This window comes from Chelonia mydas, chromosome 23 (genome assembly GCF_015237465.2).
Source record: "Chelonia mydas isolate rCheMyd1 chromosome 23, rCheMyd1.pri.v2, whole genome shotgun sequence".
NCBI lineage: Eukaryota > Metazoa > Chordata > Testudines > Cheloniidae > Chelonia > Chelonia mydas.
Window position 1 is genome coordinate 14,293,977 of NC_051263.2, and position 26,064 is coordinate 14,320,040.

The 26,064-nt window shown below is 51.6% G+C and overlaps 1 protein-coding gene across 1 annotated transcript; it reads right to left on the bottom strand.

Moving 5' to 3' along the window:
• Positions 1-424: 424 nt before the first annotated feature.
• On the bottom strand, positions 425-18,955 carry LOC122463703. The gene is made up of 5 exons (XM_043534887.1): positions 18,867-18,955; positions 18,133-18,254; positions 14,967-15,632; positions 1,251-1,488; positions 425-1,120 (listed from the first exon to the last, which is right to left on the bottom strand). Exons 1-5 carry the CDS (start codon positions 18,876-18,878, stop codon positions 434-436), a joined length of 1,725 nt encoding a protein of 574 aa, XP_043390822.1. The 5' UTR covers positions 18,879-18,955; the 3' UTR covers positions 425-433.
• Between the last annotated feature and the right edge of the window lie 7,109 nt (positions 18,956-26,064).

Below are 26,064 nucleotides of genomic sequence, written 5' to 3' on the forward strand. Positions count from 1 at the left end.
ATTAACCCTATGGCAACAAGGGTGAGTAATCACAGTCACCCTGGCTATTCAGTGAGGGGGTGGTTAAACCCGTTCAGTTCAACAGAATAAGTCACTCTATTGTACTCAACCACATGTCTGAACCATCCCTGTTTGTTTTATTGTAAACACATTTTTAGGGTATTTTTCCCCCTCCCACAACATACATTTCAGCTTTTTTTTTTTTTTTTTTGCTGTAAATGGGTCTCTCTTACACAAAAGACACAAGAGCTAGGTTCTCACAAACAATTTTTTTTTATTTAAAAGACATACAGCTCCTTGAAAACAAACCAAGATGCTCCATTAAAAAAAAAGAAAAAAAGACTTTAAGCTCCCTTAAGGGCCAGAGACCTTTTAACAGAAATACAAATAGTCACAAAGCCCTTTTCAATAGATTTTTTTTTTAAATTTACAGCTACCAAGTTTTATATCGCATGTTTGGCACCTCACCATTTTCTAACTTAATCCTTTTAGATTTCTTACAAATAGCCTTTTTCTTAAGCAGGGTTCTGTAACTTTTTGTGCGGACCAGACGGTCAATATAACGCTCTAAGCAGGCATCTTCCGGTTTGGTCATTTTCTTTAAAACATGGTCAGGGTCTCCACTGAATTGCACAGCATTTATCAAGGTCACCCCTTGTGCTAAATGTTCTTGGGTTAGGCACAGACATTGCATAGCATAACCTATGGCAATCACAGTGTTTAATAAGCTTTCCAAACACAGCTCAGCACACAGGCCCCGGAGCTTGAAGTTTATATCCACTGAAGTCCAAGTCACACAGTCATGGTGCCGCTGGCCTGGTGCATCTATGACACAGCCCTCACAATCTTCAAAAAGCTTTTCCCTAAGACAGTGATTAAGAACAGAATAAACAGCAACGCGTACAATAGTCCGCATGACTTTGTTACGCTCACGACCTGGCACGGGCTCAGTCAGTTCCATGCCAAGCCTCCTCCTAAACTCCTCATAGCCATCATCCTCGGAGTCCTCTTCAACATTTTGTATCGGCGTTGAGCAAAAACAAGGTGGGCCCGGTTCATCTTCGCTGCTTGGTGCAACGCTGTCCAGAGTCTCCGGGTCCTCTAGAAAGGCATCATCGAGCTGTTGAGAGATTTTTTTCAAAAAGAAACAGCGTAAGCACCCCACTGCTTGGTTTTTGATTTACACAATCCCTGGTTCCTAGCCCCGTTACACCCCCACCCCGACCGTCACTTCTTAAGCATTCATTTACCTGAGCGTTCATCTTGTCCACTAGTGACTTCCCCGAGCTGCGATCACCTTCCTCCTCCCGGGGGGTGGACAACAAGAGGCCATCACGCTCATCGCGGGGCCCCACAAGCGGCTGGGTTTCAGGGTCCGGGGTATCCATCAATGGCTGGGCCAAAGGGCTCCCCTCAATCGCCCCCTCCTCCTCCTCGGAACTGTCGCTGATGTAGCGCTTTCTCCGCGGTTTGTTGAAGGCCCTGGGGCTAAAACAAAGTCCGAAGTTCTCACGGGGGTGGTGAAGGAGTCCATGTTTCCACGATTTCTAAAACACGCGCTCTTGGTAAAAGACAGCCTCTTCTGCCGACGCTGGGCCTTATGGGGTGATGGTGCTGCGCTCTGATTGGCAGAGGGGTCATACGCCCCTCTTCTGGGCGGTTCACCCCATCCCAGAACCTGCCCTATTTTGGTCAAATCTGCTCTCGGGCCGGCCTGATTGGTAGAGGTTGGTGGGAGGAGTTGTTAGAGGGGTCACACGAATCATTTCCGGACGGGTCACCCGCCCCCGGAACTCATCCTAATTGGTCAAATCCTCTTGGTCCTATCGGAACAAAACCCTCCTGATTGGTAGCGGGGTTGGGGGAGGAGTTGTTAGAGGGGTCACAAGACCCACTTCCAGAGAGGACACCCCCCCCCGGAACTCCCTGATTGGTCAAAGCTCCTCTCTGGGAGTCCTACAGGGGCGAAACCCATCCTGATTGGTAGAGGTGGGGGGGGAGGAGAGTTGTTAGAGGGTCACAAGACCCACTTCCGGAGAGGACACCCCGCTCCGGAACTCGCCCTGATTGGTCAAAGCTCCTCTTGGGGGAAGTCCTACAGGGGCGAAACCCATCCTGATTGGTAGAGGGCAGTGGGAGGAGTTGTTAGAGGGGTCACATGACATACCTTGCTTCCGGTCATGTGGCGCCTGACGGAGTAAACCCATGGGGCGGGCTTCCGGTGGGTGGCGCTAAGGGGAAAGGGCGGGGCTAAGGTCAAGGGGCGGGGTTAGGGTTTGATGATGGTAGGGCCCTTATAGTAGTAGAATGAAGTGTCTGGGGAAATCTCGGTTTGGTTAACACAAGCTTGTTGGGCATGCTTTCCCACACTGAGTGAACTATAGAAGCAAACTATAATAATACATACATAGTACAGATCCTTGTTCAGTGCTTGTCAGTGGTCAGTGCAATTCAAATTTATTAAATATTTTTGGATGTTTTTTTCTACATTAAAATATATTGATTTCTATTTCAACACAGAATACAAAGTTACAGTGCTCACTTTATATTATTTTTATTTACAAAATATTCACTGTAAAAATGATAAATAAAGAAATAGTATTTTTCTTTCTCCTCAAACAGTACTGTAGTGCAATCTCTTTATCCTGAAGTGTAACTTAGAAATGTAGGCAGGGGGTTGTTACATAACTGCACTGAAAAACAAAACATGCAAAACTTTAGAGCCTACAAATCCACTCAGTCTACTTCTTGTTCAGCCAATCACTAGACAAACAATTTGTTTACATTTATGGGAGATACTGTTGCTACTTCTATTTACAATGTCATCTGAAAGTGAGAACAGCGATTGCATGGCACTTTTGTAGCCAGCTTTACAAGGTATTTAGTGCCAGATATGCTAACATGCGTGTTGCCCCTTCATGCTTCTTCCACCATTCCAGAGGACATGCTTCCATGCTGATGATGTTCATTTTAAAAAAATGCGTTAATTAAATTTGTGACTGAACTTCTTGGGGGAGAATTGTATGTCCCCTGCTGTTTTACTCGCATTCTCTCATATATTTCATGTTGTAGCAGTCTCAGATGATGACCCAGCACATGTTGGTCATTTAAGAACACTTTCACTCCAGATTTGACAAAACGCAGACCGTACCAATGTGAGATTTCTAAAAATAGCTACAGCACTGAACCTAAGGTTTAAGAATCTGAAGTGCGTGCCAAAATCTGATCGGGACGGGGTGTGGAGCATGCTTTCAGAAGTGTTAAAAGAGCAACACTCTGATGTGGAAACTACAGAACCCAAACCATCAAAAAAGAAAATCAACTTCCGCTGGTGGCAGCTGACTCAGATGATGAAAATGAATATGCGTAGGTCCGCACTGCTTTGGATTGTTATCGAGCAGAACCCGTCATCAGCATGGATGCACGTCCTCTGGAATGGTGGTGGAAGCATGAAGGGACATATGAATCTTTAGCACATCTGGAGGTAAATATCTTGCGACACCAGCTACAAGAGTGTCATGCGAATGCCTGTTCTCACTTTTAGGTGACATTGTAAACAAGAAGTGGGCAGCATTATCTCCCGCAAATTTAAACATGCTTGTTTGTTTGAGCGATTGGCTGAACAAGAAGTAGGACTGAATGGACTTTAGGCTCTAAAGTTTTACATTGTTTTATTTTTGAATGCAGTTATTTTTTGTACATAATTCTACATTTGTAAGTTCAACTTTCATGAGGAAGAGCCTGCATTATGGTACTTGTATGAGGTGAATTGAAAAAAACTATTTCCTTTGTTTTTTACAGTGCAAATATTTGTAATAAAAATAAATATAAAGTGAGCACTGTATACTTTGTATTCCGTGTTGTAATTGAAATCAGGAAATGTAGAAAACATCCAAAAATGTTTAAATGCATGGCATTCTATTATTGTTTAACTGCGCAATTAATAGTGCAATTTATCATAATTAATTTAAAAAATTGGAGACAGCTGTGGAAAACCCACAGAAGAATAATGTGCTGTCCCCTCTTATAAACATTTGCGGTCAACAGCTGGCTTCAGGTAGCTACCCTGTGCCTGAAGAATGGGGACAGAAATGGAAAAAGGTGGCCCTAGCAAAATTAAAAGATGAAACGGTGTCCACTTTATTGCAACCACCACTGTATGATAAAAACCTAAACCTAGATTGGTGCCTGTCAGAACGGGGCAAGTAAGTGCACAGGAGGGAAAGTAGCAAACAATACCGTCACTGAATTAGTAAATCAGATGAAGCTAAAAATGAAATGGTTCCCAGACCACATTAGGAGACTGGAGCTGTGACTCAATGGCAGGGAAGTAAATAAAAAAGAATTTCAAAGTGAAAAACCAAGATTAAGCGGGTTAACCCCTATAATTAATACATTAACACATAGATCTGCCCCAAAACAGTTAACTGCAGCAAAAAAGGGCACTCCTGCAATCCATTTGGCATGCACACAAAAGTAACAGACACTGGGAGAAGAAATTCAGGTTTTACAAGAGCAGGTAACTAACTACCCGTACTCTCCTGTCAAAGTCAGGATAAAAACCAGGGCGCGGTTTCCAACTGTGCAGGTTCCCAAACTGCTTTGACCCACCGAACCACACTCCGAGAGCATATCTAAAAATACAACCACCTTTCTCAAATATTTTTACATACACACCCACACACACTCCCTTTCCCCTGCTTCTCCTCACTTCGGCTCTCTCTCTTTGTTTTAAAAGTTAATTATAGGTTTTACAGAAACCTCTAAAAGATAAAGCCATTGAAAACAGAACAAAAACAACACAAGGTTAAAAACTTTTACTTTAAATAAATCCAGTAGATTATTTTAACCCTTCAGGAATGCAACAGCTGGAATTACTCCTAACTTTCTTGAAAATACGGTTGCCAAGCAACAGAAATGCAGACTTTGCTTCTAATCCTAACCACTGCCTAAGATTTGAAACATGGGCTTTCCTTATTTTCAGATAGCAAAGTTTTAAACTAAAGTTTGATATAAAGTAATAAAAATGCCTTAAGTTACTAAAGTAATACAAGAAATCTGGCAAATAACTTAATACCAATTTTGATTAAAAGTTTTAAATAAAAAGGTAATCGCTCACTTTTTTATGTCTAACCCTTTTTTAAAATTATTTTTATTTTTGTTTGCCTTTATTTTGTATAGTTATAAATAGAATTCTGGAGCCATTTGTTTTTAGTTGTAAGTTTGTCCTGTATGTCATGTATGTTGGCCTGTGTTGTATGTTGTGAGTGTCACATGACTACTTTTTATTATTTTTATTTTGTTGCAACAACAGTCAAGTTTCTACCCTTTTTTAAAAACATCTGTAAGTGGCCCCACACTATTTTAAGATTATGGTTAGGGTATAACCAGCATACTTTTACAATTTCTTTTTCAAATTTCAAAAAGGTCTCAGTTATATATATATATATATATATATATATATATATATATATATATATCTTCCTCAACAAATAATGCAATTGGAAACCAAAAGAATTTTCTTTTATTAATCACAGTTCTGTGTTTCATTTTTATTTTTTATTCAAAGAAAGAAAAAAGTAAGGGGAAATCTCAACATTAAGGTAATATTAAAACAATGTTAATTTCTTGCTTGGGGTTTTAAAAACTTGTTTGCACTTTTAAATATAGTGATAAAAATGTCATAGCAAAAATGTTTAAACATAACAATTTATTCATAAAGCTAACCAAACAATTTCAACAGGTTTCCACCTTTTCAACACGCTTCCACTTTTGTCTCCCAAACACAACCAAGTGTCAGAAAACTTTAACACCTTCAAATTATTTGCATCGACCTGTATTTAAAATTCATTTTGGTTTAATTGTTATTCTCTTTTAAGTTATGTTAAAGGGAAGTAGTGGTTGCTAACATTTGTGCTTCTAAACAGTCAACAAAAGTGAAATTGGTATCACAAGCAAATTAACTCTAAAAAGCTTATTAAAATATTGTGACTAACTCTTTTGCTAAAACAAAGTGTTTAGCAAGGGAAAGCAATACATCTTCTCATGGAAGATTGTGAGCATCTATTTTAGCTGTTAAGCATTACATTTAGTGTAACATATTAGTAATGCACCTCAAGTGAAAATGAACGTCTACACAACAATTGCAAAAGTATAGCTTGTGTTACAAAAGACTTGGTCCCTATTACATTGTAAACACACTAAATTAATCTGTGTATTAAATCTGGGTTGCTATAAACAAGAGAAATGTAAAAACAAACAAACAAAAAATGTATTACGTTAACTAACTTAGGTTGTTTAAGGTTGCACCCCACAGACCAAAGACACCAGAAGATATCGCACCACAAAATACCAGATGATCTCAGTATACAGTGAAGAAGCCCCCCAAGCATCAAGAAAAGAAAAATGAAGTCTTTAGAAATAAGAGACTGGCCAAATACACTTCAGTCTTCCATATATGAACAATTAAGTTGGCCATCAGCTAGAAATCGCTGTCAGTTCATTTGAATTTGGCTACTCTGTAAAAGCAACTATTATCGCTGTATTACTGTATTATTGTTGTGGTGTTGTCTTATTGTTGTATTGCTGTATTCTTGCTCTATATCATTTACAACATGCATAACATGGCTAAACTGTTTAGCCAACACACAGGTAAAAATTAACAAATGAACGGCAGCAAAAAACATGAAGGCAAGGAAAAAAACAAACTGGTAAAGATATTAAGTTACACGGTAACTACAGATTGGGTAAACAAATTGCCTGTTAGTACCTGTCACAATTTGGGTCAGTGACACTGCAACCTAACTGAGGCACATGTTATTCAAAACAATCCTGATCAGTGTCTGGATACCAGTACTCCATCCTGACACTGTAATACTTGCTAAATTGGTTACTGTCCATGCAGTAGGTTTATCTGGAAGACAGCATCCACCAGAAACAAATGGATCTACGTCATCTACTGGGCTATCACAGAGCAGTTCAACCAATGGAACAGAGAAGTTGGCCACTTCTGTTTCCTGCCCAGTGACGCTTACCACAGGGTGACAACCAGCAGGAAGGGTAACCTACAACATGAATGGACAGTCCTGTGTAGTAACTAATTACAATATATATATATAAAGGCCTCAGTGGTAGTGTCACTACTCCAAATTTCTCTTTTACTTCTCCTTTTCCTAGCACTGTGGGACACATTATCACAATCCCTATCCAAGTATTTCAAAACACTCAACCTACCGCTAATAATGATACAGATGGTAACTGTAATTGCCCTCATAAAAGTGGGTTGCTATCTGCAGTACCGCAAGGACCAAACTACACCACCAGATTGGAAAAGAATTGTTATGCTTGGATATAAAGTGCTGTGATATGTAAACATACATAGATACCCATATACACTACAAATATATATGCCGTATCCATATTATTCATTTATATTAATTATTTGGGAGTGCCTCTAAGGCTCAATCATAATACTGCATTCCTCAGTCATAGTCGCGGGCCTAACATTCCCAGGCCCACCATAAGGGACTAAAAACTAATTGGATAATGAAATCTGTCCATCAGTCGTACGAGGGAACGTGCAGGCGAAAAAAACAGATGGGGCATGAGTGTCTGGATGGTAACATAAGGTAACCACATAACAGTGTCTAGCCCACTGGGTTACCTTTAGTCCATGCACGATGCTTCTCGGGATGATGAGTAAACATTCTCCCCATAAAAAACAAAAAGTGGGGGAATGTAGTAAGATGAGGCCCTGAAACATAAACCCTTCTATCAGAGGCCTGGTATGAGGCCTAAAGCCTGTACTAAAGTAATGGTCAAGCCTTTGTTAACATAAAGCCAAGTTAAACTGTGAGCAAGAGGCAGGCTCTGCTCAGAGTCTGGCAAGGAAAGGGCTGATGTTGCAAAAATACACATTCCTAAAAGGTCCTGGACACGAGAGATAGAAACATGTGCCAGGCTGGTACCAGAACACTCCGATACTTGCACATTCCACACAGATAACCAGGAGAGAGGCGGCACCCTAACGCGTAGAAGAGCTGGACCTCAGTGCGTCAGGAGTGAGGTGTAACTTGTTTGGCCCTCTGTATAAGAATAAGAGGGGTTGTCTCTGTCTGGCCTAGGGGGCAGTGGAGAATCCCGACACTGACTGAGCCGGTCCATTGTCAGGGAGCACACATGTACGAGTAGAACTGTAGACATCTGATCCGGGGAGCTGGAGACTGTGTTTCATTAGGCAAAATAAACCTGGCCGGGTGCCTTCGTACCTTATCGGAGTCTGTGGTCACTGGGGGTTCTCTCGGGGTCAGCTGTGTCAGCGATCTGCGCAGAGCCGGGGCAGCACACAGAGGGAGCACACGCAGCCGACTGTTATCAACATTGGATAGAGCAGAGCACCACACCGGTGACGTCTGACAACACCTGGTAGCCCTGCAGGCCCTGCAGACCCTGTCCCAGACAGACTGGGACTGCATGAGAGAGGGGACGAGATATTGGGACTGCCTTGAAACAGGAAATAGGCAGGTGGCAAGAGGAGACAGGGGAAGGGACTGGCCCCGGGGCCCAGAACGGGTCAGTGGCAGAACTGAGGAAAGAAACCAGTTGTCCTGACCCCCAACTCAGTGTGTTTGGGATCTAGACCAGCCCTTGAGTCCCCTCCCAGCTCTTGCTATCCCATGCTGTCTCTGTGCTTCTCTGGCTGAGCGGTCCAGGATCTCCCACGTTCCCGAAGCCCATCATTCAGACACAAGGTGCTCAACGCTGAAGGACTTTCTCTTCCAGGTGCGGATGGATTGATGGCCCAGGACAGGCAGAACGAACAGACTTCCGTGCACCCCACTCCACCAGGAAACATGCAAAGGAGGGCACGTCCTGGCAGCCCCACCACAGATGTGTCTGACAACGACTCCAGCGGGTTGGTCCTGGTTGTGCCTGTGGACGTGGCACACGCCAGCAGGAGCTGGGAAGGGGCGTATGACTCCCAGCAACAGGCCAGCCCTGGGCTGACATTACCTGATCAGCAGTGAGCACAGAGCTGGGATTTTGCTCTCCTTTATCCCACCGAGCTCCCACTTCGGTGAACCCAAGTCTGCCCGTGTTCAGAACATGCAGCTTCCCTGCCGCTGCCTCGGTCTCCCCAACACGGCCTTCTGGCTTGGGGGGGTGTTTGGCCTCCCGGAGCAGAACACCCCCATCAATAGGGGTCTGTCTCTGCCCCATGACCCCACTCAGAAGCTCCATGCCCCTGGCTAGGCCAGTCTCACATGCAGACACCCTTGCTCCACAGGGGATGGGCCAGCAGCTGAGCCTCCTTCCAGAGCCATGGCCTGTGCGTGCCAACTGGATGGCTCTCCCCACGCTAGCCTTGCTGAGATGCCAAGCGCCCCTGGCAGGGCGGCGTCTGGGATTGCCCCCTGGCAGGCCGCTCAGACACGGTCAAACTCCCTTCCAACACACAACACATCCTGGGTGTCAGGGGGCTTGGCCCAGGCCTGGCCCAGGCCGTGACAGAGAGAAAGAGTTCACCCCCTTCCTCTCCGTTCTCCATGCCTGGGCCCGTCTCTCCTGCTGGCCCCACTGCCTAGGACCGCTGGGGTTTTTTTGGAATTACTCAGCAAAGCCACCACACAGCCCCAGGGAGAGCGCCCCGGTCCCTTAGCCTGGCAGTGAGTGGCAGACGAGCGCCCCCTCTTGACCACTCCGAACAGAGCCCAGGCCCGGGTTCTCTCTTGGGGTCCCTGGGCACACTCTCAGGGTGCAGACCCTCTGCCTAGCACCTCCGTTGACAGCTTAGAGACATGGCGCCCTGCCCAGCCCCCGCAACCAGGGGTGACCCCTCAGACTCTCCTGTAGCTTAAACACCCCCCTGGCAGAGCTCCACCAAAAGGTGGGAGCCCCAGGAGGGCCCCCCTTCATCAGCCCCCCTGGGAGGTGCATCACAGACACACAGACATTGTGCACAGAAGTCTGACACATCTACACACCCCTCCCTACCCAACCCCTGCCTCAGTTTCCTCCCTGCTCTGGACTGGAGACATCTGGAGCCACCCAGGGGCCTTCTGCTGCCATTCGTGGCTTGTGATCTGAACCGTGGGGCCAGGCCTGGGGGTGGGGGAGGCCCCGTCACTGTAAGCAGAAAATTCTCACCTAAACCCCTTGCTAGAAACCAAACACCTGAGAAAACCAGGAAAGTCTTTTCTTCTGGAAAGGGGGGGATGGTGAATAACCTGGGCTGGGAGAAGGGGGGGCGCGACAGGGGAGAGTAGGAGGAGGATCTGTCTGTTGACAGGGGATGTCTGACCACAGTGATCGATTACTCGGGCGGCTGGGCCAAGCACCCACCACACAACTGGTGCTGCCGTGATGTTTACAGGCAGAAGCACGGGTCCCTCTACATGAGCTGAGAGTCACGCCTCCCAGTTAGGGCTGCCCAATGCCAGGTGTCTGGTTTTCAACTGGTACACCTGGTCGAACAGGGACCCTGGTGGCTGGGTTAAAAGTCCGGTTGGGTGGTGCAAGGAGGCTCCTCACCCGGCTCCTTGCAGTTCCCAGAAGCAGCCGACATGTCCCTGCAGGGTGCGGCCTCAAGGTACAGGGGCAGCCATGGAGGCTCTGCACGCTGCCCCTGCCCCAAGCGCTGGCTCCACAGCTCCCATTGACCAGGAACCACAACCAATGGGATCTGTGGGGGCAGCGCCTGTGTATAGCGGCAGCATGTGGAACCCCATTGCCGTGCCACTGCCTGGGAGCTGGAGGGAGATGTTGCAACTTCCTGGGAGCTTCCTGAGATCAGCACCACCCAGAGCCTGCTTCCCGAACCCCCTCCCGCACCCCAACCCCCTACCCCAGCCTGGAGCCACCTCCCACACTCTAAACTCCTCATTAATGCCCCCAACCCAGAGCCCAAATCCCCAGGCGAGAGCCTGCCCCCCTCCCACACCCCAACCCACTGCCCCCACCCCAGACCCCACTCCCCAAACCCCCTCCCACACTCCAACCCCCTACCCCAGCCTGGTGAAAATGAGCGAGTGAGCAAGGGTGGAGGAGAGCGAGTGAGGGGGGTGGAATGAGTGGGGGCAGGAGCTTGAAGAAGGGGCGGGGCAGGGGGTGGGTCAAGGGTGTTCAGTTCTCTGCTCTTAGAAAGTTGGCAACCCTAAAGTTGCTGTGCGGACATACTTCCCTGTCACATCAGTCACGTGTGGGCACTGGCTCTGGGCACACACTGGTGGGGTGTCATTTCTGTGGTTGCCTTCAGATTTGCGCTGGTTGTTAGCTCCCTTAGAAGCCTCACAAATGTTACAGATCCAGCTTAGAGAGGGGCAAACTGAGGCACCCAGACAGGAGGGGACCTGCCAAAGACAGGGGCAGAGCTAAGGCTAGAACCCAGGTGTCCTGGCACCCAGACCCAGGCATCACCCCCAGGATCATTCTTCCCACCCTCCACGGTGGAAAGGCCGGTGTCTGATCAGTGCCCTGAGCAAGTTTCAAAAAGCAAAACGTAACCAGAGGCTGGAATGTGTCTGGATGAGGTGCAGCGACACCAGAGCGAGGGTTGTGTGCAACACGTTTGTGTTGGGCAGTGGCAAGGATACTAATCTCTTGTGTTGCTGAGTGAGTTCTAATAAAACAAAACCTGGGTTGTGATTTTTTCCCGTGACGGACTCTGTGTGTGTGTGTGTGACATTTGCAGATATCATAGTTCACAGACGAGGTCTATGGTCTCCAAGAATACCATTTTTAAGTACTCACATGTGGGTTTTTGAAAAATACTTTAAAGTGATCACGGTGAATTTTGTGCCTCAGTTTGAAGCTGCCAAATTTCAATTTGATGACAAAAATGGGGTGTGTGAAAAATGGCTAAACATTTCCAAGACCCAGGTCTCTAAGATCACAGAAGCCACTCTGATCTGCTACGGCCCCATCTTGTCTTTCAGAATGACCAATCCAAGTTAGAGTCTCAGATTTCTAACCACTAAGCCACACTCCTCTCCCAGAACCAGGGGTGGAAAGAATCCAGGATTCCTGGGTGCTAACTTGCTACTGCTGACAAGTGACTGCTTGGGTAACCCACTGAGACAGCATTGCCCATGTCCTTCTTTGGTGGCTCCTTGAGGAAGGGGCCACTAATTGCTCCTGGAGCTCAGAGAACAAGCTGGGGATCTGAGGGATTGAAAGCTGGCTGCTGATCTATGCGGGGTGTCATAAATATAAAGGGAAGGGTAACCACCTTTCTGTATACAAGCTATAAAATCCCTCCTGGCCAGAGGCAAAACCGTTTCACCTGTAAAGGGTTAAGAAGCTAAGATAACCTCGCTGGCACCTGACCAATGAGGAGACAAGATACTTTCAAATCTGGAGGGGGGGTGGGGAACGGTCTGTCTGTCTGTGTGATGCTTTTGCTGGGAACAGATCAGGAATGCAGCCTCAGAACTTCTGTTAGTTAGTAAGTAAGTAATCTAGCTAGAAAATGTGTTCGATTTTCTTTTGTTTAATGGCTGGTAAAATAAGCTGTGCTGGATGGAATGTATATTCCTGCTTTTGTGTCTTTTTGTAACTTCAGGTTTTGCCTAGAGGGATTCTCTATGTTTTGAATCTGATTACCCTGTAGGGTATTTACCATCCTGATTTTACAGAAGTGATTCTTTTACCTTTTCTTTAATTAAAATTCTTCTTTTAAGAACCTGATTGATTTTTCATTGTTCTGAAGATCCAAGGGTTTGGGGCTGTACCAATTGGAGAGGATTCTTATCAAGCCTTCCCCAGAAAAGAGGGTGTAGGGCTTGGGGGGATATTTTGGGGGAAGACGTCTCCAAGCGTTCTCTTTCCCTGTTCTTTGTTTAAAATGCTTGGTGGTGGCAGCATACGATTCAAGGACAAGGCAAAGTTTGTACCTTGGGGAAGTTTTTAACTTAAGCTGGTAAGAATAATCTTAGGGGGTCTTTCATGCAGGTCCCACATCTGTACCCTAGAGTTCAGAGTGGGGAAGGAACCTTGACACGGAAGCTGAGTGTCTTTTCCTTCTGGGTTTGTGCAGCGCCTAGCACGATGGGGCCTGGTCCAGGACTGGGGTCCGAGGCACTACCATGCTCTGGTTTCATGTGATTTGTGCAGTGAAAAGCCCCCTTGAAAACAGGTTTGTGCTTCACAACTTGGTCGCTGGGTCAGTTACGGTGTGAATCCCTGACCCACACACATCAGATGTTTGTCGCATGCTTTGCCTGTGGAAGCCCCAGGGTGGGTCTGCGGTCGGCCTCCTGCCCCACACACAGACCCGGGGAGTCTGTGACAAGGCTCAGCCTGCGAGCCTGGCGTTGTTGATCCAGTCCCTAGCATTGGCTGCTGTGGCAGCCAGCCCATGGGCAGGTGTCCCTCGTCAGCCTGCTCCACGGTGGTGAGGTTTGGTTCACACGGGAGGGCAGGGGAGAGCCCGGGCAGATCGGCTGGTGCCGCACAGGCCCAGCTGCTCCTGGCCACAGCCAATTTCCCTGAGCGCTTTGGGAGGTGAGTGAAGATTGTGCACTACGTGCCCCGAACTGCCCCGCTAACGCAGCCCCTGAGCAGTGACCCCTCTGCTTATATCTCCGTTACAGTAGCCCATCCCTCAGCCACACATTGCATGCCCTGGCACCATCCTTGTGCCCAGACCCAGGAGAGGTCCTGTCGGTTCTGACTTCCCTGCAGCTTCGGTGGCGCTGGGGACGGATAGTTCTTGGGTGTCTGTCGGGGAAGGCCATGAAAGGAGAGTTATGGGCAGCATTGTGGGCAATGGGAAGCTGGGAAGGGACGCACAAGTCTTTCCCTGTCACTTCCTGATTGTGGGATTGAACGATCCTTGCAATTTTCCATTAAATAGAATTCTTTCTGATTGCTACAATCCCATCCCTGCTCATTGTCCAGATTTTAAAGCTTTACTGGGTTTCTCTTGTGTTTGATTGGAGCTGCCTTCCTGGAACAGAAACCTGTTTCTTCTCCTCTGAATTGTCTTATGAAGCATGGGCTTTAGCAACAGGCACCTGACCCGCCCAGAGCCTACAGGGCAGATGTGCCCCGACCCCTCTCATCCCCCTCTGAGCTTCCCTCCCGTCAGATCCAGCCAGTGGGGGGCCGGCAGGAAACGTGCAAACTGGGGTCTGCCCACTGTGTTTTTCATGTGTCTACCTCACATCACCAGCAGATGGCAGCAGATGGCCAGGGTAATCCATGGCGAACTGGGTGTCTGGCAAAGGCTGCCCTGCTTCTCTCCCAAGGGAGTGAGCTCTGTGCCAGGGGTCTGGGCTCAGGGGGAGCCCCAGGCAAAAAGTGGGGGCCCAGGCCTGGCCCGATGAAGGAGGCACTGCCAGGGAGACTGGGAGGCCTCCCACGCTGTGTAAAGTCCAGACACACGGACAGAGAGGAGGGAGACAGACACATGGACAGAGACAAGAGACCGCAGGATGCTCCGACAGTTTATTGGTGTTAATCATTCAGGGTGGGGGGGAAGCCACAAAATTACAGGCCTTGAGAGAAGAAATGTCCCACCCCCTCCACCCCCTACCCCTAATCCCCCAAATCTTCTGACTATGCCCCGTTCCACCCTCCCCCAACTGTGCCCGCTGCCCCGTCACCCCCCCAACCCTCTGATGGAGCCTCCTAACCCTCCACCACCTTTTCCCCCAACGGCGCCTCATGGCCAACCATCCCCCCAACCCTCCAGGAGCGCCGTCCCCTACGGCGCCTGCCGCCACGCCGTCCCCTCCGGCACCTGCCGCCACGCTGGTTCCTGCGGCGCCTTCTCTCACGCCATTTCCTACAGCGCCTCCTGCACCACCCCACCCAACGCTTCAAACGGCGACTCCAGCGCACCACCCACTTAAAGCGCCTGCAGCTCCCCCGTCCGCAACATTTCCGAAGGAGCGCACTGTCCGACAATCCCCCCAGTGTTACGATGTCGCCCTCTGCCCCGCTGTCCCCCCAGCTTCCAGTGGGGCCTCCTGCCCACCATCTCCCCAGCCCTCTGAAGATGCCCCCTGCTCTCCCCTCCCACCTCTGCTCTCCCCTCTGCCCCCTGCTCTCTCTCCTGCCCCCTGCCAGGTGGGTGCAGCGGCTGCCTCATGGCTCGCATCTCATCCAGGCAGGCGTTGGTGTCGGTGTTGGGGTCGTTCCCTCTGCAGTCCCTGCAGCCATTGGTGTCACAGCGCAGCAGGGGCACGTCGGGCAGCTGGTGCCAGGCCTCCAGCAGGCTTTTGGGACCCAGGTCTCGGTGCCGGTAGATCTGCCGGAAGACAAAGGCCTTGTAGTTGTGGTCAAGGGGGCGGAAGGTGTCGCTCACCAGCCACAGGATGTTGTCGGGCCTCTTCCCCAGCAGGCACGTCCCCGCACAGGGCGAGCGGATGGTGAAGAAGATCAGGCAGCTTCTCTCGTTGTAGATCTGGGCCAGGAGCTTCTGCACCGGGCTGTTCTGGTCACCCTGCTGCTTCATCCGGGGAGCCACAATGTGCCCTTCATCTGGGTCGTGCAGGTCGCCCTCTTGGTTAATGGCCGCCTGCATGTCCCACAGCTTGTTCCTGGGCAGCACCTGTTCCAGACCAGATGTGTTCTCGCAACTGGCTTTCTCCAGGCTGACGGCGAAGGCGTATTCAACAGCCAGCCCACCCCTAAGCAAAGGCAAAGCGAAGGGCAGTGAGGGCATGTGGGGCTCTGAACAGCTCTGCCCCCAGCCCTGAGCAGCAAACTTGGGCTGGGTCGCACATGGTGCTGTCACTGGCCGCTTCTAGGCTCTTAGGGCTCCAGCCTGGGTCGAGGGATGTTTGCTCCCTGGGAGAATGAAATAAACTTGGAGGGGTTTTAAGAAGAAACTGCCACAGGTGCCCCCCGGGGATCATCAGCACGGTATGAGATTTGGTCCTCAGCTCCCCAGGGCCGAGCGTTACCGCTTGAGCTCCAGGAGCAAACCGGAGCTTTTATGCGGAGCCACCGCAAGAGGGGGACGGGAGCCAGGAAACAGAGAGTCACGTCCTCACATCCCCTCTACGTTATAAAATAACAATGTAACATTGGGCTGTGAAGGAGGCATTTCTGTCCTAATAGTCCCCACCATCACCAGCTCTTAAGATCTTTAAAGAAAACTTTGTTTGACAGCGTTCAGCGGTCTGGCAAGAAACCATTTATCAGCAGCTGTCATTGTTCAATCGATACTTCTATTGTTTTGCCCTTATAGTCCCCCACTTCTCTATTGTTTATCTATATGGTCTCTGTCTGCTTCTTGGGTGGTTTCTGTCTGGTGCATAACTAATTTTGCAAGATTTAAATCATCTAAGCTGGTGGGGTCTGATTGGGTAAAGAATTGTTTTGTAATGGGCTAGGGTTGGTGAAAAACACAATTTTGTAGTATTTTAGTTTACCATTGGATAAGGTACAGCTAAGCAGGACTCAAGTTTCACTATATAAACTGGGGTCCAAAAGGAAGGAAGTTCTTTGGACGCTAACTCCAAGGCACAGCCCAAGATCAGAGCCGCTAGCCCTCAGCACCCTGCCAGCCCTCAATGCAGCAGCTGGAGCCCCAGATGACCTGAGACTGCCTGGCCACCAGGAAAAGTTCCTCTTCCTTATTGGGAGTGGTGAGCATCGTCTGCTTCCCCTGTGTATTCTGTTTTGGTAATTGTTTACAAATAGAAGTTAAGGATATGACTGGGCAAGGCTCTTTCACTGGTAAAAGGCCCCACAAACCTGCAGAAAATTACTCCCTGAGCCCTAGGAACTGGGAAAGCGCAGGGGTGCCTAAATTAACTGGGTTATACCTTGAGCCCACAGAAGAGTAAAGGTGGGTGGAGTGTGCAGATAACAAATGAGTAACAAGGGCTGTGATGTGCGCTAGACAGCAGACTTGGGAGCAGAGCTCCTGGTTCCCAGCCCAGTGCACCTTCGCCTTAGCTACCATCTACTGGGAGGGAATCTTGCTCTGGGTGGATACAGCATAGGCTTGGGGGAGCACAGGTTTCACCTGTGGGACAGGGTTAGCCCTGCAGACCTTCATCCTCTAAGCTGAGCCCCCCCACCTCCTTCTGCAGCCCCCAGCCTCCGGAGCAGGGGGTGGGAATGAAGCCAGGTTCATGGGGGCTTGTCCTATTAGAGGGCCTGAGCGCTATCATGAATATTCATGCTAATGCTCAGCCTCCCGTGTCCAAATCTAACCTCCTCACCCTGATAATACTGGGGGGCACTTATCCTACAGGCCAGTTCTTTAAAGAATCTTGGGTGCAAGGTACCTGGTCCTCATTTATTCCAAAGGGAGTGTACAGCAAGCACATGACTACTGCTGCTCAAAATTTTTCCTACAGAGCAGTTTTCCTTAGGGAAAGGCTGATTCAACAAAATCTAAATGTTCCAAGCAAATACATCGATTTTGTGTAGTTTTCGGATGAAAAATTATTAGAAGAATCTGTTTAGATTGAAACATTTGGTTATGACTTTTTTTAAAAAAACTTTCATTACGTTATATTGCTGTTTATAATATACAGGTGAAAACATCTGGACTTTCATGTATTTATATTATATATTATATTATATTATATTATATATATTATATTATATTATAAAGAAGGAAAGTCAAGTTGCTGAAGCTGAAATGGAAATATTTTGATCTTTCTAAAATGAAATATTCAGATATGGTCTAACTGAAATCTGTTATTAATTTTTCCAAAACAAAATTTGGAATTCCCATTCCGTGGAAGTTTTCAAGAGTTAGTATTAATTTGTACTGAAAAGAAAATAGAAATTTCAGAATTTCCGAGGGAATTGGAGTTCCAGATTTCAACCAGTTTTTCATAATAGTAATGAGACCCACCTCCCCACCACCCCCTGCACCCCTAGAATTACCCCTCTCCCAGCTCAAGGCTCCATCTACACCTGCACCCCAGAATCACCCCTCCCAGCTCCAAGCCCCAGCTCCCCCTGCCCTCCTAGCTCTGAGCCCTAGCTCCCCCTGCATCCCAGAATCACCCCTCTCAGCTCTGCCATGCACTGAGCCACCTATGTCATAGAACATCACAGAGGGCAAACGTGAAGCATCATCCCCCCTTTTTTCTTCATTTACCACCCAGGGAGGGCAGAGGGGTCACAGACAGATGGGAAATGCCCCACTGGGGCCTCACTCACTTATCTCCATGATCCACAATCTCTCCAAGCACGACGGGGTTGATGCTCCCGACAGTCTCTGGCCCGAAGCAGAGGAGAAGGGGCAGCAGCAGGAGTCCAGCCCTGGGCATCCTCCCCGACACCTGCACAGGACCCCACAGTGTCAGCACCCCCGAGCCTGGGCAAAGACCCAGAGCCTGCCAACCCACATCGCCTAACCCCTGATGTGCCACAGACAGGAGAGGGGGCAGGGGATAACCCCCTGGAGACTGATGGGATGTGGTGTGAATGGCAAACAGGTCTTCCGTGGGGCTCTATGGGCCAGGAGGGGGGGAAAAGGGGGATTCACCTCTATGGGCAGGAGGTGGGGGGATGCCTCCCCAATGTTTCCATGGGGCAGGAGGAGGTGGGAGGGCCTCACGAGGGTTGTCATGGGATGGGAGGTGAGGGTTAGAGGGGATTCACCAGGGTTTCCGTGGGACAGGAGGTGGAGGGGACGTCTCACCAGGGTTTCTGTGGGGCAGGAGGAGGTGGAAGGGCCTCATGAGGGTTGTCATGCGGCAGGAGGTGAGGGTTAGGGGGGATTCACCAGGGTTTCCATGGGACAGGAGGTGGGGGGGATGTCTCACAAGCATTTCCATGGGGCAGAAGGTAAGGTGCAGGGGGGATACACCAGGGTTTCCATGGGGCAGAGGGAGATGGGGGACTCACAAGGGTTGCCATGGGGCAGGAGATGAGGGGCAGTGGGGACTCACCAGGGTTTCCATGGTGCCAGAGCAGGAGGTGCCGTCACCCACTGATGGATGTTCACACCAGACCCCAATGATGGGCTCTCATCTCCCAGCCCCTCTTCTTATAGGTCCAATCTCCCCCACCCTCCCATGCAGCAGAGGGGTGGTGCCCACTCCTGCTGTCCCCGTGACCAGCCCAGGGCCAGGGGAGGTGGGTCTTAGCTACTTCATTCAATATTGCCTTGAAAGGAAACTCCATGGGCTGAGCCAGGAGGGGTGGGGCAGATGGGGGAATGAGATGGGAAGTTGCAAGCAGCAGGGCAGACGTGGTGGGGGATGGGAGGTGGCAAGGGCACTAGGGCAGATGGGGGTGAGGGATAGGCATGGTGATGGCCAGGGCAGAGAGCAGTGGTGGATGGGAGGTGGCGAAGGCCAGGCAGACTCCTGGCAGTAGCGTTAGCCCTGTCTGGGTGGGGTTGGTTTGTGTCATGTTGGGGCTGATGGGATGAAGTTCCCAATTCTCTGCCTCAGGAGCAAGGCCAATAAAGCTTCAGAGCATCCCGGGGCCTCACATCTCTGTCCCTGTGTCTGGTTCTGTGGCCCTCTGTGCTCCAAAGCAGTACCCTGGCACCCCCATATTTACATGGTGATATCATTATGCTATGTTTTGTACCCAGCATGCCTTGTTAGCCATCATTCGAAAAGCCTTGCCCTGTTGAACATTAATATCCTGTTGGAGTGCATGCGCTATCACTGTATTGTACAGGAAGTGAAGTAGTTTTGGTCTGTGTGTGTCACTGAAAGATGTTGTGAAGTTGGGAACACCCACAACCAGCCTTTCAGGTACAACGATGGAGAAGCCAGACAGCACTGATGGCACGTTAAGGGATCCAGACTCCCAAGGACCATCCCAGGATCGTGTACAATGAAGGCTTCTCAGAGGGAGCGCAGCGACAATGGACACGGCTTGTCTCATGTCACAGAAGATCTTTCCAGCAAGCTGGAAGAACCTAAAAGAGGGGAAGTGGCTTTTGGCCTCTTGGCCCACAACTCAACACCTAGAAGCACGTCTGGAGAACAAAGACTGTGAACAGGAGAGGTGGTCTCAGGCTGCAAAGAAGAATCCCAGCCTGTGTATTAAGGAACTCTACCATCTATCGGGGAGACACTGCCTGCTTCAAATCCGGTTTAGTTTATAGAACTCAGACTGCAAATTTGTTGTATTTCTTAGGTGACTAACTTTGATCTCTATGCTCACTACTATAATCACTTAATATCTGTCTTTCTGGAGTGAATAAATCTCTTTTATATTTTACCTAAGACAGTGTGTTTTCCTTGAAGTGTTTGGGAAATCTGCTCAGTGTACAAAAGCATGTCTTCTCCACATTGAGGGAAGAATGGACTGAATTATAAATGTACACAGGGTGATATAGTCTTAGGGTCCAAGGCTGTGGAGTTGGGGGAATTGGCTGGATCCTCTCTGTTGTTGGTTCATGAGTGGCTGGGAGAAGAATTCATGTAACTCAGCTGGGGTGTCCCTGCCTCTGGATGGCTGTGTAAGTGCAGGATAGGGAGGGCTTTGCAGCTTGTCACAGCATCACAGTGTGAGAGGGAGCACAGGTTGGTGGCACACAGGGCTTAGTGGTACCCTAGTTCCAGGTTGCACCCCAGGAAAACCCATCACAGGCTCCAGCGTCTCTGTCCGTGTGTCCGGCTCTCTTCCACCCTGTCGGGCCAGTGACAGATGGATGGGGATGGGGTAGGAGGCTGAACATGCCCATCTGTCACTCAGCGAGATTGGATCGTGGCTGTCTGTGCCAGCAGCATTGTGCAATGAAATGGGATCTTGGACAGCTCCCAATGGGTGCCAATCAGCCCTGACATCAATGGAGCTGCTTCAGCCGGGAATCCTCTCTCCAAGGTCACCCTGGGGTGGGGAGAGGTTCTAGTGGGAAACTTAGACCAGTCAGAGTTTCTCAGTCACTAGGATCCAGGACTGATGGTAGGTCTGGGACAGGGAAATGTAACCGAGAGCCCCACGCCAGCAGCATCTCCACCCCCTACAGCCTCTTGGGGAATCTAGGATGAAGGTCTGATTTGCGTTGGTCCCCTCCGAAGGGTCTCTGTTGGGTACCTGAAAGTCTGCTTTCCAGGTGAGGGGAAACTGAGGCAGGCCTTAAGAGGGTGCACGGGATGGCCTGTGCTAAGACCAAGCAGCTTCTGTCCAGCGCCTGGGGTTTGGCAGTGATCAACGGGCACAATACTGTTGTAACGCAGGGTTAATGCAGGGCAGGTGTAGGTGCTGGGAGGGGTAAGAGCATAGGTAGGACCAGCCTGGGTCATAGCTGGGCCTGGGCTCCCAGACATCCCCATCCTTTGGGGTTCCTGGTGCTGCCCCGCCAGTGAAAGCTCCATACAATGGGACTGAAGGCAGAGCCGGGGGGTGGAGAGTGTTTGGGGTCACGCAGCCACCCGGGCTTGGGAAGGACCCACTGAGTGTCTGACACACCTGGGGAGATCGCCGGTCTGCCTGCTCCTTATGCGCCCAAGTGGTGCCCCCCCAGCACAATGGGGCTGGGTGAGTTGTGCTCTTTGGCGGCTATGCTGGTTCCTGTGGGGCACTCACCCTGAAAGCGGGTCCCTAGCCCAGCCTGGCTGAGTGGGACTCTCCCTCCCACGCACCGAGCTTCCAACGGCCCAGCTCCAGCTTCCCCTGCTCGTGCGACTGCGGCTTGAGAAATAAACGGCCCTTGCAACTGTGATGGTGGCGCAAGAGGCAGGGGGCCAGCAGCCTTCAAGGGAGCAGCCTCTGGCGAACTCGCCTGCAACAGGCGAGGGCCTCCCTCCCAAGCCCCTCACCCTTCTCTGGGGTAAAGGGACCTTCCTGCCCCTGGCCCCAGCCGTGAGCTCCCAGGAGAATGTGGCCAGGATCCAGGTTAGAGGGGGGAGCAGGGCGCACCGGGAGTCTCCAGCGGGCAGGAGGGAGGTAGACCAGCACAGCGAGGGTGTCTATGGGGTGGGGTGGGGTGCTCCTGGCCTGGACACCCCTCCCCAGGAGGGAGCCATGACCCATGAGAGTCTTTTCCCCCGACTGGTCAGAGCAGTGCCACAGCGCTGGCCAGGAGTCCAGGGTGCTGGAGTCCCTGTGGAGCCAGGTGACCAGTGGGGAGAATTGGACTGGGGCAGCTCCCCAGATGGATGGGGCGATGCACTGTTGGTCCATGTTGCTCTCTCTCTGGCTGTGCCCAAGGCCTGGGCTGGATACAGGGGGTGCAGGAGTCCAGCTGGACGGTCCCAGGCCTGTCACAGAATATCAGGTTGGAAGGGACCTCAGGAGGTCATCTAGTCCAACCCCCTGCTCAAAGCAGGACCAATCCCCAATTTTTGCCCCAGATCCCTAAATGGCCCCCTCAAGGATTGAACTCACAACCCTGGGTTTAGCAGGCCAATGCTCAAACCACTGAGCTATCCCTCCCTCTCCCTGTCCTGGCAGTGGACCCCATGCTGAGGACAGGACGCTGGCTGGGCTCCCCACCAGCCCCCTGCCCTCCAGGAGCTCCCAGTGCAGTCCCTGCCAGCGACAGTCTCTTGGGGACAGGCTGGACGTGTGGCTGAGGGGAGGCTGTTTGGGGTCAGGGCTTAGGAGGGAGGCGTGTCCCATCTGTGTCCAACCAGCACTCCCACCCCAGGGAGGCTGCATGTGAGAGCCAGACCCCCGCAGGGAACGAGGGGGCAGGGCAGGTCGTGTCACTCGTTGGCTGGGCTAGGGTCTGTCCCTGTGGGGCGCTCACCCTGGAAAAGGAGTGCATGGCCCAGCCTGGCTGGGTGACACCCCACCCCAACTCCCCACACCTGGCCAGGCACAGGGCGTCCTGGCTGACCGAGTTCCCCCTGCTGTTGCAAATGTGGCTTGGGAAACAAACGGCCCCTTGTGGTGGTGACGGTGGCGCAAGAACTGTGCGGCCAGGAGCCCTCGCTCCTGAGCCTTACACATACCCGTCACCTCCGCCCTGGCTGGGCTTCCCCCCCCCGGCACAACCGCGGCTTGGGAAAAAACGGCCCTTGCGGCCGTGGTGGTGGCACATGGGCTGCATGCCCCCGAGGGAGCAGCAGCTGGCAGCCTCATCTCGGCAGGGAGCGGGCCTGGGCCTCCCTCCCGAGCCCCTCACCCTCTCTGTGGGCGAAGGGACCGCTCTGACTGTGGCTAGGGCTTGATCAACCTTTTGTTGGCCTGGCACCAAACCTGCTTGTGAGCCCCCATGGGGAACATGTGAAAAAGCCAAGAGATGCACAGCCTTGGACCCCACCCCAACTGCACTGCCTCTTCCGGGGACCCCCACCCTGACTGCACCCCTTGTCTCTGGGACCTCCACTCTGACTGCACCCCCTGCCCTTGGACTTCTGCCTCAGGTGTACCTCCTTCCCCAGGACCCCTCCCCAATTCCATCCCCTTGTCTGGACACCTCCCCACTCTGACTGTGCCCCCTGCCCAGAACCCTCACCCCCAACCTGCCCTCACCCTCAGGTGTCATCCACCGGGCTCAGGGAGCAGCTCCCTCAATCTGCATCCATACCCTCTCCCCTGCCAAGCGCTGCAGGGTCTGATCCCCTCCCTGTGCACCAGTGGAGGGGGCAGTGGGTCTTGGGACAAAGATGGGGAGCAGCGGCTTGTGTGGCTGGAGCAGCTGCTGGGTGATGCCCATCAGCTGGCCCCAGGTCCTGCCCAAGCAGCAGCTGGTGCCACTAGCCCCATGGACGGAAGAAGCAGTGGCCAGTGGGACTGCTCCCGGGCCCCCGGAGCACAGAGGCCCACAAGAGCAGCAGCCCCAGGGGCCCCCCAGGTAACGTTTAGTCAGGAGTGTTGATCATAAAGGTCATAGATAGGTCACGGACCATGAATTTCTGTTAATTCCCCATGATCTGTGCAGGACTTTTACTCAAAGAACTGTGACAAAACGTCTGATGTTGGTGTGGTGGGTCCTGCACTTTTCTTGGTGAGGGGCTGGGACATCATTCCTTGTTCCTGCTTTTGGGTACCTAGGGCCCGCTAGTGGCCCTGGAAGGTAATAGAGAAGGGAAACAGGGAAGGGATCTGGGTCTGAGCTCCAGCCCCTCTCAACCCTGCAGGTTTCTAACCCTCTTGCCCCCTGATTAGGGTTACCCTCAGTCCATGACGCTGGGGGAGAGAGTCTCCCTGCACTGCTGGGACAGGGTCTCCCTTCCTCCAAATCTCTGGTCTTTCAAATCTTAGCAACACACCTCCAAAGTCCAGTCCTCTCTCCTTCCTCACTCCCCTGTCTGCCTGAAGTAGAGGGGAAGGGGAAACGGGGGTGTAATTAGGTTCCTGACAGGGACTTAATTTGCTATAGACACTTCAATTCGCCTACAGGGAACCACGCCTTAATTAGGCTGCCGTGTGACATTAGGCTCCTGACTGGGTCTTATTTGGCTACAGCTGCTTCAATTAGCTTGTAGTAGCCTTCCCTAGTCTACAGGGAGACACGCCTTAATTAGACTATATCTCCCCTCTAGCACTTGCCCACTGCTCTCTGGCCCTGCTGGATCCATTCTCCTCGCCCCCCCCACACCCGCACTCAACACCCTGGTTTGGGCTACTTGGGATGAGAGACAGTGTTGTCGTGACAGGCCGTCCGCGTTGCTTCCGGCTCTATGCTGTATCTGGAAGCGGAAAGGTTGTAGAGATAGGAAGCATCTAGTCACTCATGCTTTCCTCTCCTTGTTTGTGTGCATCCATTGGAGTGGGGTGTGGTTTGTCACAAGGGTGAACCACTGCCCCAGTAGATAGTACCATGGGGTCTCCATGGCCTCTGGCAACATCGTCTGCAGCAGGGAGCAGGCGAGGGCCTCCCTCCCGAGCCCCTCACCCTTCTCTGGGGGTAAAGGGACCTCCCTGACCCTGGCCCCAGCCATGGGCCCCAGGAGAATGTGGCCAGGATCCAAGTTAGGAGGAAGGAGCAGGATGGAGTGGGTGTCCCGGTGGGCCGGAGGGAGGTAAAGCAGCACAGCAAGGGTGTCTATGGGCTGGGGTGCTCCTGGCCTGGACGCCCCTCCCCAGGAGGGAGCCGTGACCCAGGAGGGTCCTTTCCCCTGACTGGTCGGAGCAGGGCCACAGCCACTGGCCAGGGCTTCACGGTGCTCATGTCCTTTGGGAGCCAGTGGCCAGGGGAGAATCGGGACTGGGGCGGCTCCCCGGAGGGATGGGGTGATGCCCTGTTGCTTCATGTTGCTCTCACTCTGGCTGCACCCATAGCATGGGCTGGATGCAGGGGGTCCAGACCCGGGATGCAGGAGTCTGGCTGGACCATCCAAGCCCTGTCCTGTCTGTGGACTCTGCTCTGAGAGCAGGACACTGGATGGGCTCCCCACCAGCCCCCACCTCCAGGAGTTCCCAGTGCCGTCCCTGCCAGCGATGGCCTCATGGGGACGGGCTGGACATGTGGTTGAGGGGAGGCCGTTTGGGGACAGGGCTAAGGAGGGAGGCACTGAGCCCCTCACAGTCGGGGGAGCCATCGGGCTGCCTGCCCTGTCTGTGCCCAGCTGGTGCCACCGCCACAGGAGGCTGCATGTGGGAGCCAGACCCCCACAGGGAACGATGGGGCAGGGCAGGTCATGTCACGCATTGGCTGGGCTAGGGTCTGTCCCTGTGGGGCGCTCACCCTGGAAAAGGGGTGCATGGCCCAGCCTGGCTGGGTGACACCCCACCCCAACTCCCCACACCTGGCCAGGCACAGGGCGTCCCTGTTGACTTAGTTCCCCCTGCTATTGCAAATGCAGCTTGGGAAATAAACGGCCCCTTGTGGTGGTGATGGTGGCGCAAGAACTGTGCGGCCGGGAGCTCTCACTCCTGAGCTCTCACTCCGTCACCTCCGCCCTGGCTGGGCTTCCCCCGTGGGTACAACTGCACCTTGAGTAATAAACGGCCCTTGCGGCCGTGATGGTGGCACAAGGGCTGCAGAGCCGCCGGCATCAGCCCCGAGGGCGCAGCCTCATCTCTGGCGGAGCGGGCCCCCCAGCCCGCTCCCTCCAGCCCTGTGGGCGAAGGGACCGCTCTGCCTGTGGCTAGGGCTGCATTAACCTTTTGTTGGCCTGGCACCAAACCTGTATGTGAGCCCCCATGGTGAACACGTGTCAAAGCCAAGAGATGGACACAGCCTTGGACCCCACCCTGACTGCACCCCCTGTCCTGGGGACCTCTACCTTG